A 19,582-nucleotide genomic window follows, 5' to 3' on the forward strand; every position below is an offset into this window, starting at 1 on the left:
TGTATGTGTGCATGTGTGTGTGCATATGTGAGTGTGCATGTTGTGGTACGTGTGTGTGTGTGTGTGCATGCATGTGTGCATATGTGAGTGTGTATATGTGTGGTGCATGTGTGTGGAGCATGTATATGTGTATGCGAATGAGTCTCATAGTTGTTGGTGGCTACATGCATGGATAGTGCAATGACATCACCATTCTCCCACTCTCAAATGACCCACAGCCAGTAGTTGGACTCTTGACATTCTCTCATTTCGGTGTGCCAAAGTCATTTGTTTCTGGACTGTGGATCTGACATACAGGCTAGAGGATGAACATTTATCTTGGTGACAAAAAAGCAGGTTCATAGAGAAAAGCTTCCACCTTGACAAGTCTACTGAGGCCTGGATGTTTACCAGTGCACACTCGTGCTTTTGTGAGTGTGCGTGTGCACATGTGTGCACATACATACATGGAAGTGTACTGCTCATGAGCTTGTGGGGAGCTCAAAAGGCTTCAAGTATCCTGCCCTGTCATTTTCTTCCTTATTTGATTTGAGTTGAACCTAGACCTGGACAGCAGTCAACTGTCCCCAGTGGTCCTCTTGTCTCTGCCCTCCATGGTACCTGAGTTACAGGGACACACAGCTGAACACATATTTTTTAAAGTGGGTGCTGGAGATTCATGTGTGTGTGGCAAGAGCTCTTACCAGTACACTGAGGCATCTCTACAATCCCCCAAACAGTTATATTAAACTTTGAAGTTGTTATGAGTTGTAATGCGACAGCTACAACACATGGCAAAGATGCCCCTGGGGCACCTTGGCTTCTGTAGAGGGCTCCTCCAGGCTGGTGAGGGCAGACACATGAGAACTTTCTTGTGGACTGGGCATGTCTTCAAAGGAGGGAGATGAGAGCTCTTCACAGGAGGACCCATTGTCATCTAGTATCTAGTGTGGTAAGTCCTAGCGAAGGCTCGCTAGCATCCAGGCTTCTCGAGCCAAATCACACACCTCAGGACAAAGTCCTCTCTCAAATTAGCAGCAATGAAGGCAGGAGAGAAAGAGGCCTCAGCAATGCCCAGGCAGAGAAGAGGCCCCACTGAGAAGCAGCTGGGAGAACCCAGGTCCTGCGTGGGACTAAAGTGCAGGAGTGTGTGGCTCTGATGTGGCCTGTGAGGACATGTTCACACTCAAGTGGATGTGGGTATTTTCTACCTGCGCTCCCAATCAAGAGCAATGAAGTGGGATGATTCAGAATTATAAGTATCAGCATATATATTTAGAAGGTACTTTGGCAGCATGGACATTTAGCAAAATAACAATAGCAGGTTTTATGCTCCGGCCTGTGACCTCCCAGCCATAGCTTTTGGACCAGGAACTATTTATGCTTATCCTCCATAGGCCTGGGCTGCTCTTAACCTTGGTCAGAGAAGCTTCGTTTCTGCAGTGGACAGCAGCCACTTTGGAGACATATAACTGATCAAATTGCTAAGAATAAAAGGCGGAGAGCTCAGCTATAAGCTAATCTACATTAACTTCCCAGCCTCCAAAGGAAGGCTCAGGGAAAACCACAGAGGGAGAAGCACAAGTAGGAGGATGCAGGCTGGTGCTCTGAAACGCTATCTTCCAGGGCTGACATAGCTATGCGGTCATGAGTTCACAGCAGCTGTGGTTTTCCCGCACAAGTTCAAGCAACTTAAAATCCAGGCATGGATGGTTAAGATGAGCTTCAGGAGCCACCCCGTACTGAGGAGCTATTGGCAGTGGACCACCACACACACACACACACACACACACACACACACACACACACACACACATATACATATACATATATATATATATATATATATATATTAGAGGGGGGGGATGTGGCCACTGCTAGGTTTCCTATGCTCCAATGAATGGCCTCAAACTCACGCACACGTCAGTAGACTTAGTTTGTTATTTAAAAAAAAAAAAAGAGGAAAAAAAATGTGAAGTTGAGCTTGGACCTGTGGGGAGGGAATACATAAAGGAGTTGGGTGGGGGACATGAGGGGTCGATATGGCTATGTTTCACTGTGTACAGGCATGAAATGCTTAAAAAGAAAAAAAGAGTTGGTGAAGATCTTTTCCCAATTTGTTGGTTGCCGATTTGTCCTTTTGATGGTGTCCTTTGCCTTACAGAAACTTTGTAATTTTATGAGGTCCCATTTGTCAATTCTTGATCTTAGAGCATATGCTATTGGTGGTCTGTTCAGAAACTTTCCCCCTGTACTGATGTCCTCAAGGGTCTTCCCCAGTTTCTTTTCTATTAGCTTCAGAGTGTCTGGCTTTATGTGGAGGTCCTTGATCCGTTTGGAGTTGAGCTTAGTACAAGGAGATAAGGATGGATCAATTCCCATTCTTCTGCATGCTGACCTCCAGTTGAACCAGCACCATTTGTTGAAAAGACTATCTTTTTTTCCATTGGATGTTTTCAGCCCCTTTGTCGAGGATCAAGTGGCCATAAGTGTGTGGGTTCATTTCTGGATCTTCAATCCTATTCCATTGATCCACCTGTCACTGTATCAATACCATGCAGTTTTTAACATTATTGCTCTGTAGTATGGCTTGAGGTCAGGGATAATGATTCCCCCAGAATTTCTTTTTTTGTTGAGAATAGTTTTAGCTATTCTGGGTTTTTTGTTATTCCAGATTAATTTGAGAATTGTTCTTTCTAACTCTATGAAGAATTGAGTTGGGATTTTGATGTGTATCACGTTGAATCTGTATATTGCTTTTGGCAAAATGGCCATTTTAACTATATTAATCCTGCCAATCCATGAGCATGGGAGGTTTTTCCATTTTTTTGAGGTCTTCTTCCATTTCCTTCTTCATAGTCTTGAAGTTCTTGTCATACAGATCTTTCACATGTTTGGTAAGAGTCACCCCAAGGTACTTTATACTGTTTGAGGCTATTGTGAAGGGGGTCATTTCCCTAATTTCTTTCTCAGCCTGCTTATCCTTTGAGTATAGGAAGGCTACTGATTTGCTTGAGTTGATTTTATAACCTGCCACTTTGCTGAAGTTGTTTATCAGCTGTAGGAGGTCTCTAGTGGAGTTTTTTTGGGTCACTTAGGTAGACTATCATATCATCTGCAAATAATGATAGTTGGACTTCTTCCTTTCCAATTTGTATCCCTTTGACCTCCTTATGTTGTCTAATTGCCCGAGCTAGTACCACAAGTACAATATTGAAAAGATAAGGAGAAAGGGGGCAGCTCTGTCTAGTCCCTGATTTTAGTGGGATTGCTTCAAGTTTCTCTCCATTTAGTTTGATGCTGTATATTGCTTTTACTATGTTTAGGTATGGGCCTTGAATTGTTCCTGTTCTTTCCAAGACTTTAAAAAAAAAAGAAAGAAAAAACTTTTCAAACATTAAAGAATATGTCTAGGGTCTGAGGAGACGGTGCAATTAGAGAAGTATTTGCCACAGACTTGAACTTAGCCCTAGAACCCATATTAAGAAAAGCTGGGGGCAGTGATGTGCACTTGTAATTCCAGTTATGGGGAGGTAGGGACAGGTGGATCACAGAGGCTTGCTGACTGCCAGTGTAGCTTAATTCTTACCTGGTTACTGCATAGCTTTTCAGGGGAGTTGTCTAGCTCTAGGGTTGAGGTTCATGAGAGACCCTTCCTCAAAACACAAGGCGAAGAGCAACTGAGCAAGGAACATGGAAGTTAGTTCTGACCCCTATGTTCATGCACAGACATGTGCACCCATGCACACAAGTGCATGAGTACACACATGCATGCATGTATGCACTTGCACGCACAGGCACACATGGTTATGTCTGAGGAAGATGGATAGGAACATATATAAGTATGTGTTTTTTCTTAAGAGAGTAGCATCTATATTTTGTGTTGAATGGTTAAAAGAGGCCAGGCCCCAGGAGTTCTTTTTAAATAACATTTATTTTTTCATTTGTCAGTGATTAACTTTGAACTCTCCTAGAACAAACAGTATCATGATCAGAGTGAATAAAAAAATATAGATGATCAAATAAAATACAAGGTTATACAAAGTTAGTTTTTTAAACAAAAGAATCATTGTCCACCAACATTTTCAGGACTTTGGAAATCTGGAAAACAATTTTGTGGGATTTAGAAAACAAATCATTTCCAGCAGTTAAACATGAAGAGGACACATTGGAGATCATTTTCAGAGTCCTGCTGGAGTAAGCTAGGGTGACAGACATTCACTGGAGCTCTGAGAACCACCGTATATACAAATATTCTATACACACAGAGAAGCCACCCAATTAAAACCACCTCTGGTGGTATATGGGCTCATATTTTAAAAAGAGTGAAAATTCACCTTCCTATGCTCATATTAATTTTCCATTTGATCCAGTATCCATAACGGTGTCTCTACTCCATATATTAATATCTCTTTAGTAACCGAGAGATATCCCTATTTTAAATTATGCCAAAGAAATCAAGATCTTCTCTGAAGGGGTACACTTAGCTGCTTGATGTCGGCTGAAGTGGCACTCCACCCTACGAGTCACACTGCAGATACAGCAAGGACAGGGTTGAGCAGTCAGCCCTTGGGGATGAGCTGGAATCTGGGCTGAAGAGGAGCCTTACAAGGTTACTGCATAGCTTCTCACAGGAGTAGGGGTAGGGAGCTGGACTCATCCCTCCCGCTTGGCTAACTCACATCGGACAAGCTCTCTGCAAATGAATATAAATTGCTTGGCACAAAAGGAAAGAGTTTCGGGGCAAGACTGAGGCTATCTGGAAGGCTGACACGCTCTGAGCCCCCAACTTCACAATAAACCAATGCAGACTATGTATGACCTGGCTCCATTCCCATTGTGCTCTGAGACACTTCAGGCCTCTGGTCCCATGGCTAGGATGGACCCCTTTCCAAGAAAAGCCAATCACACTAAGGTGAAGCATCCCAGGGCCCGGAGGAGGTAATCGGCAGGCAGATGTAGAAGAGAAGCAGGAGGATAACCTTCTCCCAGGATTCACTGCACGATCCCAGAGTCCACCGAGGTCTGCTTTCGGGTCGTCTTCGGAGGGGGAGGAGGTGGTGTTTTGCTGGGCAGTGGAGGTGGCTGTTGCTAGGAGACAGGAGTATGAAGAAACCATCACATTACTGGTGTCCTCACTGAGAAGCACCTGTTCCTTTGCTGGAATCTTACTCGTCATAACAGTGGGATGTCTGTCTGAATACTTAGGATAAGAACTGCCCCCCTCCTTGTGACCTGGCTCCACCCTGCCTGGCTTGGAGCCAGCCTGTCAGCCACTCAACCCTGGGCTGCCCTGCAACCATGTGGCTTTCTGGCATCTGAATCTATGTGCATGGTGAGTGCTCCCCTGAGAAACATCACTGTTTGTGGTTTAAGATCCAGGTGTCATCGCCCTAGCAATGGATCTGTGTCCAAAGGACAGGCTCTCTAGGGTATAATGGGAGATTCTCCCTTGCCTTCTGAACTGACAACTCATGTCGGTCAGCAAGATTTCTCTGGAAAGTAACATTCTATAACTTGTGGGTCACACATGGCTCTCACCGACGCTGGGAAGCAGCCCAAACATGGACCAACAGCAGCTGTGGCTATAACTGTGGGTGAAGGAGACTCTATTAACAGAAGGAAGAGACTAGCGGGATTGGTCCATAGGCAGCAAAGTGCCTTGGGTTCTGGGTATTGCTTCATTGAAAATGCCTCCTCCCTTGCAGACTCATGTGTTTGAACACCTTGACCCTAGCCAGTGCACTGCTATGGGAGGATTCTTAGCAGGCATCATGAAGATTAGAAAAATAACTAATGGAATATATCCTCCAAAACAGGAAACAAACACATGGCTGTGAAGCCTCCGAAAGCCATGGAGCTCTGCCTGCTGGGTGTGAATGACTCAGGGGGCCATTGCCCTACTGCTCTAGGGACCCTTGTGACCACCACAGACACTGAAAAGAGATGCCCAGGCACCTAAGGACAAGCTGAATGAGAAGATGCAAAAACTGGTGGAGTGGGTACGGGGGGTGGAGGGGGGTGGGCAGTCACCACAGGTGGAGTGGGTACAGGGGGAGGGCAGTCACCACAGGTGGAGTGGGTAGGGGAGGGAGGGGGGCAGTCACCACAGGCAGAGATCTCAAGGAATGTTCAAGAGCCAACATGTGATGGAAGGGCCAGAGTCACAGTCTCTCAGCAAGAGTCTGGGGGTGGGGTGGGGCTGAACGTGAGTGAATTCTCAAAGGCAGAATCATGACATAGGGGCCTCTCACTCACTGCTCTGGTGTTCTCTTGGTTCACAGGCAGGTAAATAGACATTGCCCTAGTGCTAAAATATAGAAGGAGGTCATTGGTAACACTAGCCATTTTACAGGGGAAAGTAGTGGTCTCGGGAGTTGGCTCAGTTTTGAAGTTCTTGTCCTGCAAGCATAAGGACTTTAATGTAGATCCCCAGACCCACGTAAAAACCTGGGCACAACAGCACATGCCTCTCATCCCTGCCTGAGAGACCGGAGGATTCCTGGGTGTTGCTGGCCAGCTACTCTAGCCCACTCAGCAAAATCCAGGTTTACTGGAGATCTTTCTCAAATAAAAGTAAAATGGAGAGCTATCAAGAAAAGATACCAGATGTTAAATCTCCGGCTCCCATGTGCAGATACACAAGTGTTCATATGTACCTCTATACACACACACACACACACACACACACACCAAGAAAAAGTGAAGAGTACATTTGTTAGTCTCTTTTAAGGTTGGTGTGAACTGTGAAAAGTAACACTGATTTGACGGCGTGAGAGCATCCATTGTAGGTGTGTCTATAGGTGAAATCTATGGTGACAGTGACCTGCAACAGAGGGTACCTGCAGGCAGGACCAACACAGTCTGAAGAAAACACAGTGTTAGATGCCAGAGGCATCCTTAATACCAAGCAGGAGGATGTTGGGTTTATCACCATTAAGTAAAATGATGGCTCACATGGCTGGTCATATGAGCCATTCTGAGATGAACAGTTTAAAACGGTAACAACTAGAGATAGAGTCACTGACAAGCCTGAGGCGGATCGATGAGAGTGACGGGAGGCTATCGATCACCTCCCACAGCAGATGAACGATCATTATCCAAAAACGGCTCTCAGGGCCTGTGCAGAGGGACGCACCTGAGAAGATGCCTTAACTAATTACTACACACTAACCACTGGCCTGTCATCCAAACTTGAGCTCAGGCTGCAAATTAAACCAGAAACAAATTGCAAAGAGAGTTGGGTAATTAATCTAATTGAATTTGCACCCGCTTTATAAACCGAGGCGCAGCCGAGGGCATGTCGGTCCTTCACTTAATCACAAGCGGCACTTACAACTTAGGATGCTGGATCTGTCACCCCTGCATGGATTCGTGACAGAAACGGGCTTGATCATACTTCCAAAGTTCAGAGTTTTCAGATTATAGGAGGACCTGGGGGATATTTCTGCTTTTCAAATAAAATATGGATATAATAAACTAAATGGGCTTCTACACCTTAAGGAAGCAGAAGTCCCCCTGCCCCAGGCTCTCTGGGTTTCCTTTTGTACTGGAGAAGTCAAGTTTACATTCTAGTAGCTGCCTGAGCCCTCTAGCCTAATAGAACACCCCCTTCTCCAGGGACAGCTCCCCACAGATATCTCTAGGGAGACCTTTTCCTACATAAATGATACTTTGACTTTAAAAGAGCCACCTGTCCCTTGCATGTCAGTGAAAAAGCCCTATAGTGAGTTTAGTTTTCTTTAAAGAACAATCAGACACACAGTTAACACACAATCTCTTCCCTCACTACTTTCTTTTTGCATGTGCACAGCTTGTCTGCATGCAAATACATGCTATTGTGAATGTTTGTGTGTGAGCATGTGTGTGGCATCCAGAGGTCAACATTAGACACCCTCCTCAGTCCCTCTCATCTTTTACTAAACCTTAGCTCACCAATTTGGCCAGCATGGCTGGCCAGTGAGCTTCAGGGACCTTCATGACCTCCTGCCAGCATGCCTGGCACTTCTACATGGGTACTGGCGGACTGGACTCAGTCCTAGTCCTTGCATGCCAAGCATTTCATACTGAGCATCACCCCAGCCCTCCCTTAATGTTCTCACAGGGAAGAAAAGAGGTTTGTGGAGCACCTAGTAAAATGTCTCCCCAAGAAAGCAAAAGAAAAGGCATGACAAATTTATTTTTATTATGACTGAAGAAAAAAACAAAACAAAACAAACAAACAAACAAACAAAAGACCAATCCCTGTGTCTTGTGGTAGCCACCAACAAATCTCACACCATCAGGGCTCTCGGGGGCTCTGGTGGCCATGTCATTACATCATGGACTTTGAGCATCAAAAAGCATGGCCAGCTGTATAGACATGGACTTGTGTGCTTTACTCTTTAGCCCGAGGTGATTTAACTTCATAAGGGTATGAATAGATGTGTTGTGGGAATGGGGACTTTGGAGTGGACATTACTGCTGTGACTGCATAAACGACACTTGTGCCTCCTTCCTGAGCTTGCCTTCCCTATTCACTTTTAAGCATCACAGGAGGATGGGCCAGGGCCACAGCCTCCAAGCAAGGCATGACAGCTGTGAGGCAGCTGTGAGGACCCAGTGCAGTGTGGCATTCAGGACCCTCTCTACCATTTGCATTAGCAGGCAGGCCTGAGGCTGCTCAGCAGGGAACACATTAGATGTGATTAATGACTTTACAACAGTGTCTGGTGGGGACCAGCCTGGGGACCAGTGCTAAAGAGGGGTTCATGTTGGCTTTGCCCAGAGAAACTACAGGGACAAAATGGGGGCAAACAAAGGAGGCTTCCCCCATGAGGCTCAACAACACATCTCTTCAGCACAGTTTTAGAACCAAGGCTGCTGGGAGTATCAACAGCTCAAATAACAAGACATCCATCAAGACAACTTGGGAGAAAAGGCAGCACTGTTGGGGAGGTGGGGTTGCCTGCAGCTAGGGCTAAGATGCAGAATCACGGAGCATGCACACCTCAGTCCTCTCTCCTCACCTCTCCACTCATGGGCCCAAAATAACACGCCCTCCTACCCCCAGGACTTGGAAGGCTGCAGGGCAGAAACTAAAGTCCCATGGTTTTAGATCCCACTTACCCGTTGTGGGGGAGGAGGAGGTGGAGATGTGGGTGAGACCATCAAATCTTGGTTTTCCATCAGATTTCCATAATCTGCCATGTTGCCTTTGAGGGGCAGAGGGGGCGGCACCTCGGCCACATCCATCCCCATCATGCCGTTCGGCTCCAGACCTGGAAAATGGTGAAATGGTTACAAAGGGATCAAAAAGTCTCCCACTCCACAGAAACACTTGTCAAAAGAACATAGTACAAGGCAAAGAGGAGTAGAGATTACAAACACTGGGATTCTTTCCTGGTGGAAGGTTCTAGAAAGGAAACAGAGTACCAGAACTTGAAGCAATGCATCAACTCACTGTGTAAATAGTAAATACTACTGTCCGTGAGCCTTCTTCTCCTTGGTGGCATCCATATAGTTGGTGTGACAAGGGCTGTGGACAACTGCCAGTTAGAAAGTCTGGCAGGCTTTATGGTAAGTCTGTCGCAGTTGCTACTGAGAGAGCTCACTGGGTAAAGTCTGGTGATGGGGCACCCAGCCAGCTCACCAGGGCAAGCCCATGATTGTAGGATAGGAAGGGGCTGGCAGCTGCCTTCCAGAACCAAAGGGATATGCCAGGGGTTGTTAAAGCAGACAGAACTGGCTGTTTATAAACAGAGGGGAGGTCACAAAGGTCAGCTAACTTCATCAGCTTTTGCTGATGCTCTTGGAAAAAATATTTTATTTTAAACCAAAGAGAGAAAAATGGACACATTTACTGATGGGTATGGTTTTGGAGTTTTTAAAGTAGTTAGTTGTCTGGTAATAGGGAAATGGCAGGGTAGTCCAGTGGTGGGTGTAGAAGCCTTGGTGTAGAGCTGGGAGAGCAGTGGTCCTCAGGAGTGGCACTTGGGTACCGTGTCATCGCGGTAAAGCAGATGTGATATAATACTTGTCAGTTAATCCTCCTGCCGTGTGTGAGCCCGTGGTGGTTACAGGCTGATAGTGCGGTGCCATCTCTCATCCCTGGTAGACATTTCTATGCAGTAAGTAATGACTCTCTCACTGTTCCTCGCACTAGGCACAGAGCTCCAAGGCCGCTGAACACATTGGTACCCTGTGGCTCTCAGGACTCCTTTCGGAGGCAGGTGCTCTGCTCCTGGGTTGGGTCCTGTACTTTGTATTTGCTGAGCTCTGGCACTGAGGATGGGTTTCTGCATGAGATGTTTGAAGTCCAGATTTCCCACCTCAACTGAAGTGACTTATTCAGATGGCACATGCCCCCCTAACTTGCAGTCTGCTCCTGGGGAAAGGGTCCTGGACAAAGGGCCACAGCCGGGAGGACATGACAGAGTAACACCTTGCCTTCCACTTACTGGGCTGAATGCTGAAGCTGAGCTTGGCTCTCGGTGTGACTGGAGGGGGCGTCTGCTGGGAGGACGGTGACGCTGGAGACACAGAGAAGCGCCTTTCATTTCCAATGACATTGATCACCTGGCTCTTAGGTCTTTGGGGTCGCAGAGGACTTATCTATGTTGCAGGACAGAAAGAACAAAGTTGAGGTCTCTATGGGCTAGTTGTGTCATCTACAAATTCCTGTGCTGAAGCCTGGTACCCCACATGCCCATCTGGGTGTAGGGGATTTGCAAAGACTGAAGCTAAGAAGATGGAAGCATGGATCCAACAAGACCTGATAAACTAAGGAAGTTTGATCAGCATGCACACAGGGAGAATGTTATAGGGAGACAAAAAGCAGAGGTGGGGTACCACAAGTCAAAGGACACCAAAGATAGCTAATCAATCAAGACGCCAGGGGAAGTGTGGAGCTCAATCTCTCACCACCTTAGCAGTGGGTAACCCCATCTACACTGTGATCTTGGACTTGTAGCTTCTAGAAGTGGTAGGGACAACTTTCCGTTGTCTGAGTTGCTCACGGAGAGTACAGTGCCTTGTTCTGGCAGCCTGCCCCCACTAACACAGAACTTCACAGGAATCTTCAACCCAGTATTTGGGAGTAGCCTAGCCTGGAACTTGCTATGTACCTAAGGATGACCTTGAACTCCTGATCTTCATTATCTCCATATCCTGAATGCTGGAGTTACAAGCGTGCACCACCACATGGGGTTTCTGAGTTGTTGGGGCCCCAACCCAAGGCCTCATGCATGCTAGGCAAGCACTCTACCCATGGAGCTATGGCCCTAGTCCTTTGACCACAATGTGAAAGGGGAGGGGTGCAGCTGTGAGCTATCTGTGTAGCCAGTGAGAGCAGCCAAGGGTGCTCCCAAAGGATCAAGAATGAAATCTGGAGCCTCTGCAGTGCAGGTGTCCCTTTCCCCTTTCTTTAGTTTCTTCTCTGAGCTGTTACTTCCAACAGAAATTCCTTTTCTCTCCTCTTCCTGCTCCCTTTGGACTTTGGGGTGCACTTGACTTTTTTCCACCCAAGCCCTTTCCCCTGTTTGTAACATCAGTAAATTTAATTTGTATATTTCTTACAGCTTGCTCTCTGATCTTACACATAAGGGAACAACTGCAATTACAAAATATTCTGAGGTAAGAATATTGAGAAACGTTATTAACTTGGCGGAAGAGCAGAAGAGGCTGTCTCCCAGAGGGCCCGGCCTTGGCGTTTCACCTTAATCCTGGGGCAGAGTGTGTGGACTGAGGTAGATTTGCAGGGGTGGCAATGGCAAGAACCAGGGAGTCATTTTATCTACCATAGAAGAGACCCACAGAGCCAGCTCAGACTGGAAGCCAGAAGCAGAAGCAGAAGCAAGGCCTTGGGCAAGGAAGAGGCCCTCTGATACATGGGCAGCACACAGCCTCAGCGTACAGAGCAACAGCATTCTGTGCAGGTGATGTGGGTGGGTGCCATGCCCAAGTACTAGCCTTTCTCTGGGGAAATGGAGAGTCCCCAGAGCCTTGCTGGGTGGGGTCAGGACTGGCTCCAAGCCTGGCTCTCTCAGGAAGATGTGCACAGACAGGAGCTGGTGAAAGAGACTGAGACTGTCAGGAGCTTCTCTCACTTCCAAGCTCCTAACACCAAAGCTTCAGGAAGATTTCCTGGGGAAATGCAAATGAAAGCCTGGAGGTCCATCTTGGAGAGGCTCAGCTAAAGGTCAGGAAATTGTTACTGATGCAAATCAGGAAGGAAGCTGAGCCCAGCCCAAATGGAAGGAGGGAAACCTTGCAGAAGCTGGAGAGACCAGTTTACCTCTATTGAGGGCTGGGAACATTAGCAGCATCAGAGTCCTGGGAACACTAGGGGGTGCTAGAGTCATCATGGACCATGCAGTTGCTTTCCAGTATGACTCCTGCCCAGGGGACCACACCAACACCTGTGCCTGGAGGAGGCCTCGGCTTGCATAGATGCATTATGGTCACACCGCACCTGACCAGTGGATAGGACTCTGCTGTAGCAGCCCTGGTCATTCTGAACCCCAGGCATCTACTGATGGCAAAGTCAAGGCTCTGATCTTGTGTAGTTCCTGAGACCTGAGAGGCCCCCATCTGGTGTTGCACCTGGCCCTGCCATCAGCAGGTGCTGTCTCAGAGACATGGTCATCATTGGGAAGGACAGAAGCTGTCCTGTGGTGACGCAGTTCTGTCCTTGGATCTGTCCTTGGACAGTTCCACTGTGGTCCTTTCTGATACTTGGCTCTATGTTTCTTAGGCTCAGTTTCAATATCTTAAAAACAGAGCTTAAATAAAAATGTCTGAAGGACTGCAAATTGCCTGATTCTGAGTAAATATGTCAAAGAAGGAAGCTGAGCCAGCTAGTTAGGATGCTGTGTGCCCTGAGGAGAGAGAGATCTTGGCTTGTGAGGGTGTCTGGAAGGCTGGCTTTCTGAAACAGTGGGCAGAAAACGCAGAGTGGTTAATCCTTCCATGTATAGCCTGAGGTCCAGAACCCAAGCATTTAATGCCAGCCTTGACCAGTGCTTCCTGGGACCGTTGCCCTTGGCCACCGGCGTCTGCACAGAGCCACCAGAGCCCAGCTCCAGTGAGAGCGCACGTCTACAAGCATGAGCTGCAACGGGCTTCTTGAGCCGTGCCATGACTCGGGACACCTACATTTTCCTTCTACCTTGAGCGGAGCAGGCAGCGGGATATATGACAGCTGTTGGTGCTGTGCCCTTCTCTCCGACATGTTTTAGCATGGCTTATAAAGAAGCGTGCCTCTGATGGAGGGAGGCATTTGTATGGGTGGGTCTGGGAAGAGGGGGAGGGGACTGTGATCAAGATGTAAAGTGAATTTAAAAAAAAAAAAGCGTACTTCTATCAGAATTTTGGCGAAACTGCCCCTAATCACAGCCAAAATAAAGCTGCTGTCCAAGACGTAATGTCTGGCCACTAACCATAGTACTATCTATGTGTAGGGGAAGTGGCTCTGAGATTATGCCACTCTGGACACTGATATAAAACTGTCTGTCTGTCATCTGTATGTCTGTCTATCTGAAACATCTACCATTTCTACATGCAGACCCTAAACACTGTGATGTGTCTGTCTGTCATCTGTCTGTCTGTCTATCTGTCTGAAACATCTACCTCATTTCTACATGCAGACCCTAAGCACTGTAGTGTGCTTCTAGGATGCCTGGGCTCCAGACTAGTTGTGTGATGAAAGCATGCTTACATTTACTTTATTAATTTGCATATGCATGCATGCCTGTGTTTGTGTGTATCCACATATCATGGCATATGTGTGGAGATCACAGGGCAACTTGTGGGAGTCAATTCTCCTCTACCATGCAGATGCAAGGGATCAAACTTAGAGCATCAAAAATGGAGTCACCTCACCAGTCAGAAGTTGAGCAGATTATAAAGCTCAGGCAGTGACTGAGACTTAAGGATGCTAGTCAGGAAGGGGCAGAGAAGACATTTGCTATCCACGAGTGAGTACGGCTTGTGAAAGCAGTTTGCTTCTGTTCTCTGAGGTGCTAGGACATGAGGGCACCAAGTCCAACAGAGCTATAAGGAGCCTAGACACATGAGGTCCCTGCAGGGGACTGACCTATCCGGCCCCTCTGAAAGAGGATAAAGGCCAAGACAGCATGCACCCTGAGAGAAAAGACAGCGCAGCTCTGTCTCTGACTGTTGTTGGGTTATTTGAGGTCAGAGATGAGAAGACCTTGGGCTTTTAAGTTGCTATATTTTGCAAAAATTCAATAAAATCCAACTGACAGCCCTCTTGGTTAGACGCAGAGCCTAGGTGGGTCCCAGGCACCCCTGCAGAGCTCCTCCGATCTCCAGTTAAATTACCGTTTCAGAAAGGATCACAGCCTCAGACTGCTGCAGGGAGCTGTCAGCGGGCTTGAATTCCTTATCAAATATCTCTTGGTGTTTGCTGTTCCTTTTCTCCTTCTTCTTGTCCTTCTTCTCTTTATCTGGATCGTCCTTGTCTAGCTTGTCCTGGGACCTGGAGTGCATCTTCTTCGGTAGCAGAGGCTCTAGAGCAAATCTAAAAGAAATAGTTATCTAAATCCATGTCTTAACAGGACAGCTACTGCTCTTTACCTAAGCAGAGATATGAAAGTCAGGCACCATGCACCAGGCTATCTGGTAACCACGGACTTCTATAAGGAGAGGAATGACTCAAAGAGAGAGAGGCAGCAGGGGTTCTTTGGATGTCTGGTGACCCATCAGGAATGATGTCTGTATCCTAACAAAGCACCAGGCTGGAGAGGTGGCTCCTTTGGTTAAATGCTTGCTATATAAACACAGGGGCCTGAGCCTGAACCTCAGAACTGACATGGAAAGGCCAAATGTGGCAGCATGTGCTTGCTTCTTCTAGGTTTTCTGGCCAGCAAAGTTAGCTAAATTAGTGAGCTAACAGCCAACAAGAGACCTTGTCTAAAAAAACCATCAAGGTAGCTAGACCCATAGCAGTAACACTTGCCTCATGTATACATACTGTACTTGGACATAAGCACACAATCAGGATGCATGCGTGGACAAACCAACACCCATGAATGCACATGTGATATCTACTGAAGATAAAGACCACAGCTTGCTAGAATTGTGTCATATACACATGTCACTTCTCCTAGTCTAACAGAGTTGTGTGATGGGATTCGTTGACAAGGTGTACATGCAATTTAAACTGTAATGGTGTTGAATCTGAGCATTGATTACCAATGGCCATTAACATCACCGAGGGAGAAAATCAGCTCTGATGTGCCCCTGAAGGGAAGGCCCTATAGTCACCTAAAGGTTAGCTGGCCCCAAATCAAACCTGAATTACACCAGACCTCTAGATTCAACTGCCAATATGCTGATAATAGGGAGGACAGACACATCAGACAGCATCCACACTGTACGGCACAAAATCAATACGATCCACTCAGTGCAGACACGGAAAGGTAAACAATCTGGATTTTTCAACAAATTACAAGGACCATGACAGTTTTTACAAAGTGGATTGCGAGACTTAAGGAGATAATTCCAGCCAAGGGTAAGGTGAGGACTTCATTCAGTTTAGCTTCAAACAAACTTTAAAAGATGTGCAGTAGTGCCAGGGAGATGGTGTGGTGTATACACCTCTCATGCAGCTTTGAGGACCTGAGATCTTTGATCTGCTCAAATCCACAGCACCAAAGTGGGGATGATTGTGATACTGCCCTTCTGTAATCCTAGCACCCCAATAGGGAGATGGGATCAGCTAGGCTGCTACACATAGTGGTGAACATCAAAAAAGAAACCCTGTCTCAAACAAGGCAGAAGGTGAACACAAACAGGGGAGGTGCTCCTCTGACTGCTACATGCCTGCAATGGCATGTGCATGCCCATATTCATGCATGTAAACACATACAGACACACACATGTATACACATGTATATATACATATACACACTAAAGATAAAAATAATAAAATAAAAACATGCATATAAAATGAGAATTTGATACCAATGTCATAGTGATTAGAAATTCATACCATTATCTTATTGATGTTATCTTATGTGGTGTTAAGGTATATAGCTATGTTTTCTAAAGGGGAGTTCTCATCATTTAGAAACTCACATGGAGGTATCAACAGGTAACAAGATATGCTTAAGACTTGTTACAGAGTAGAGAAGAAGTGGGGACTGGGGAATACAGGTGGAAGTCAAATGGGAAGGTAGCTCATAATGTGAAGGTTGGCTGCTGGGAAATGACATCCCATGATACTATTTAGTTCACAGCCGGCACCCCTATAATAAAAGTATTAAAAATGTCAGATGACGTACACATCAACTCTTGTCTTTGATCATGAAGGTTTGGCAGTCTGAATGAGAACTAGCCCTCACAGGCTCATATATTTAAATACTTGGTCCCCAGTAGGTGGTGCTGTTTGCAGAAGCTATGGAATCTTTTGGAGGGAGCATGCCACTGGGGCAGGCTTTGGTGGTTCAAAGCCTTGATCCACTTACTAGTCTCTGCTCTGTCTGTCTCTGTTTCTCCCTCTTCTTCCACCTCCCCTCTGCTTCGTGAGTGCAATGTGATTGGCCTCTTGCTGCTGCTCTCATGCCTTTCCTGCCTGTTGTCATGCCTTCCTGTCCATGATGACCTCTATCCTTCCAGAACTGTGAGCTAACCTAATCCTACCTTCCTTTACTTTTTTGTCAGGGTATTTTATCATAGCAAGAGAAAAGTAACTAAAGGCATTCTGATCTATCCATCCATCTGCCTGTCTATCTATCTATCTATCTATCTATCTATCTATCTATCTATCTATCTATCTACTATAATCAATATTTATATACCATCTATTTATATAATATACTTAAATATTTGTATATATTTATTTATATATTTGTATCAAATCAACATCATAACTCATGAAGCATTACATCTAAAATATTAGAAGCAACAGTAAAAAAAAATGTCATCACTTTAGTCCATGTTTTTCTGAACTTGAGACAATTTAGATAGACAAAAGGTAAATGTATGGTCCCCTTTGGACCCTAAGAGAAGAACTCTGCAGTCTGGGTGAATATTCAAGGAATTCAAGAGAGACAGGTATATTTCTTTGCCATAGGAGGGAATCACTGTAGTCAGGGTGGACTTTATTCTGCACGTAACCTGTGTCATTTGAGATTAAGCCTCATTTTATCGGTATTAGTCAGACAGCAAGGCATGGCAACCCAAGAATGAACACAACTCTGGGCTCTAATAGAGATACTTTCCAGTTAAAGGTTGAACAAACGCCTCCTGGGTGAGCTGACTGTAATACACCACTCCATCTAAAACCTCTCCATCAATTTCCACCTAACCCCTGCATTCTCAGGAATATAGAACCCTTTTCCTAACTAGCCTGGGGATTCTCTTGAAGGAAAGATGCATTAAATTTCTTTAGCTATCTTGTTCTAAGTGACAGGCACAGATGATTTAAACACCTGGAAATGGAGAATTTCCATATGTGGTTGGCCTAAATACCAGACGCTGATAAAAATTACTGTGAAGGAAAGAACATGGGTAGACTTTGCAGTTCTCTAATTGCTGGCAAGAACAAGCACTTAGAACTAAGGGGTCCCTGATATTCTCTGGTAGACTGTGTCTGTATACAAGGACCAGGAGCCTTCAGGTTTGATAGTGACGAACTATCAGTGTCAACAGAAAGGGCTAGGAGAAGCACACCGCTGTGCAAAACTAAAGGCTTACAGGTTCTTCTCTGATGTGTAAACTGTATGTGAAATTTTCTTCTTTTTGCAGAAGAAGAAATTCTACATGGTTTGTCACTTAAAAACAACCGGAAAATACAAGTATCTGGGTTGGTATTTGCAACTGTCTGAGCTGATGTGCAAACCACACTGAGGGCTCATAAATTAGCTTGTAAACTAGCAGGCTCATGCCCGCTTTTAGTTTTTATGTGGGGCTCTCCAAGATGGCCTTGGAGGGCATTATGTGTGTTAGAATGGGTAAACTCAGTGCCAAAAAGTATAGTGGCTATTTCTGGGGGTCTGCAGGAGGAAGGGGTACAAGATTTAATGGTGTGAGGTTCAGTTTGTATGACAAAAGAGTTCTGGGAGGGTTATAGCAGTGTGAATGTATGAATACTTATATACTTAACGGTGCTTTTCTTTATTTTTTTTTTATCATGTATTTATCTGGTGTGTGTGTGTGTATGTGTGTGTGTGTGTGTGTAGATGACAACTTGCTAGAATTAGTTCTCTCTTTGCACAAATGGGTCTCTGGGATCAGACTTCGCAGCAAGTACCTTGACCTGCTAAGACACCTGCCTACTCTTAAAGGGGTTTTAATGGTGCAACTAACTATAATTTAAAAATTGGGGGAAAAGAGTGTGATTTTTATTCTGTAGGGTAGCTAAATAAAGTAGAAGAAATGAAGTTTTCCTCAAAAGTATTTAACGTAAACAGAATTTCTCTTTAAAAAGTAATAAATCTGGGATTGGAGAGATGGCTCAGCAGTGAAGAGTGTGCACTCTTCTTGCAGAGGACCTGGGTGTGTATTGTTTTGGGGGTGGGGATCAATTCCAACACTCCCATGGTGCCTTAGCCATTGGCTAACTCTAGTTTCAGGGGATCTGATACCCTCTTCTGGCCTCTCTGGGTACCAGGCATGCATGTGGTGGAGATATATATGTATATACATATATATACATATGTATATAAACACTTGTATATATAAAATATAAACTAATCTTTTCAAAAAGTAACAATAAATGGTTTAAAAGAAATAAACAATTCTGTGCTCTCTCTTACACACACACACACACACACACACACACACAGGAGTTACCCAGTTATATAAGCCTGGCTCTGGCAGTTAACATGATGGGGATCATAGAGGAATTGAGACATTGAGACACACTGAGAATTAAATGCTCACCAGAGTTTTAAGGTTTGGCAGACACCTTTCTGGCAATGCTACTCAGAGCAAGGAGTTTCACAGTAACCACATAATCGGGTTCCAACGTGTCTTGGGACTCTTAGTTTTCAAAATAGCATGTCCAGGGGTGCTGAGCAGTTCCAGGGTACAGGTGGCACCCCATGAGGTGCCCAGCCTTCCCTACCTGGATTCCCAGCTGCTGAACCCACTCACCCATCAGAGCCTGGCCTGGAAGGGGTGCTGTCAGAGGAGAAGGAAGAGACGGAAGCCACTGACAGGGGCCGGGAGGATGACGGCATGGTGAAGGACCGCACCATGGACCGTGGGCGGCTGCCTCTCCTGTCATCCAAGCCTGAGGGCTGAGAGAAGAAGACAATATGTTAAGGCCCAGGCCACTGTGGTCAGATCCCTGTGCTGAAGGAGCCTCAGCAATGTGGGCTCAAGACCGCATGGGACTTTATAAACCATTTCTTTTCTTGTTCCGAGCTGAGGGGGAGAATGACATTTCAGCATCCTCTAAGACCCTAATCGACTGATAAGAATACCAGAAAGAACCTTCTTGGCCTTTTTATTTTAAATATAAATTTCCTTCCCCAGACAAACAACCTATGCTTTAGTGCTGTTACTTACCAGGAAGTTTAATGCACAGTGTGTCTAGAATGTGACTAAAAATGTGTAAGATGTTTGTAATGACCTTTGTCCAGCTGCACATTAA

General features: G+C 45.6%; 1 protein-coding gene across 1 annotated transcript in view; it reads right to left on the reverse strand.

Annotated features, from left to right (window-relative positions):
* Window positions 1-3,903: 3,903 nt before the first annotated feature.
* Window positions 3,904-19,582, reverse strand: part of Dock1 (dedicator of cytokinesis 1) — a 510,172-nt gene continuing 494,493 nt past the window's right edge. The window contains exons 48-52 of the mRNA XM_052196505.1: window positions 19,081-19,226; window positions 14,302-14,500; window positions 10,419-10,572; window positions 9,088-9,239; window positions 3,904-5,070 (exon numbers count right to left, since the gene is read on the reverse strand). Coding sequence (XP_052052465.1) covers window positions 4,975-5,070; window positions 9,088-9,239; window positions 10,419-10,572; window positions 14,302-14,500; window positions 19,081-19,226 — 747 coding nt within the window. The 3' untranslated portion in view covers window positions 3,904-4,974. The remainder of the gene's footprint in view (window positions 5,071-9,087; window positions 9,240-10,418; window positions 10,573-14,301; window positions 14,501-19,080; window positions 19,227-19,582) is intronic.

Source organism: Apodemus sylvaticus, chromosome 1 (assembly GCF_947179515.1).
Source record: "Apodemus sylvaticus chromosome 1, mApoSyl1.1, whole genome shotgun sequence".
NCBI classification, from domain to species: Eukaryota; Metazoa; Chordata; class Mammalia; order Rodentia; family Muridae; genus Apodemus; species Apodemus sylvaticus.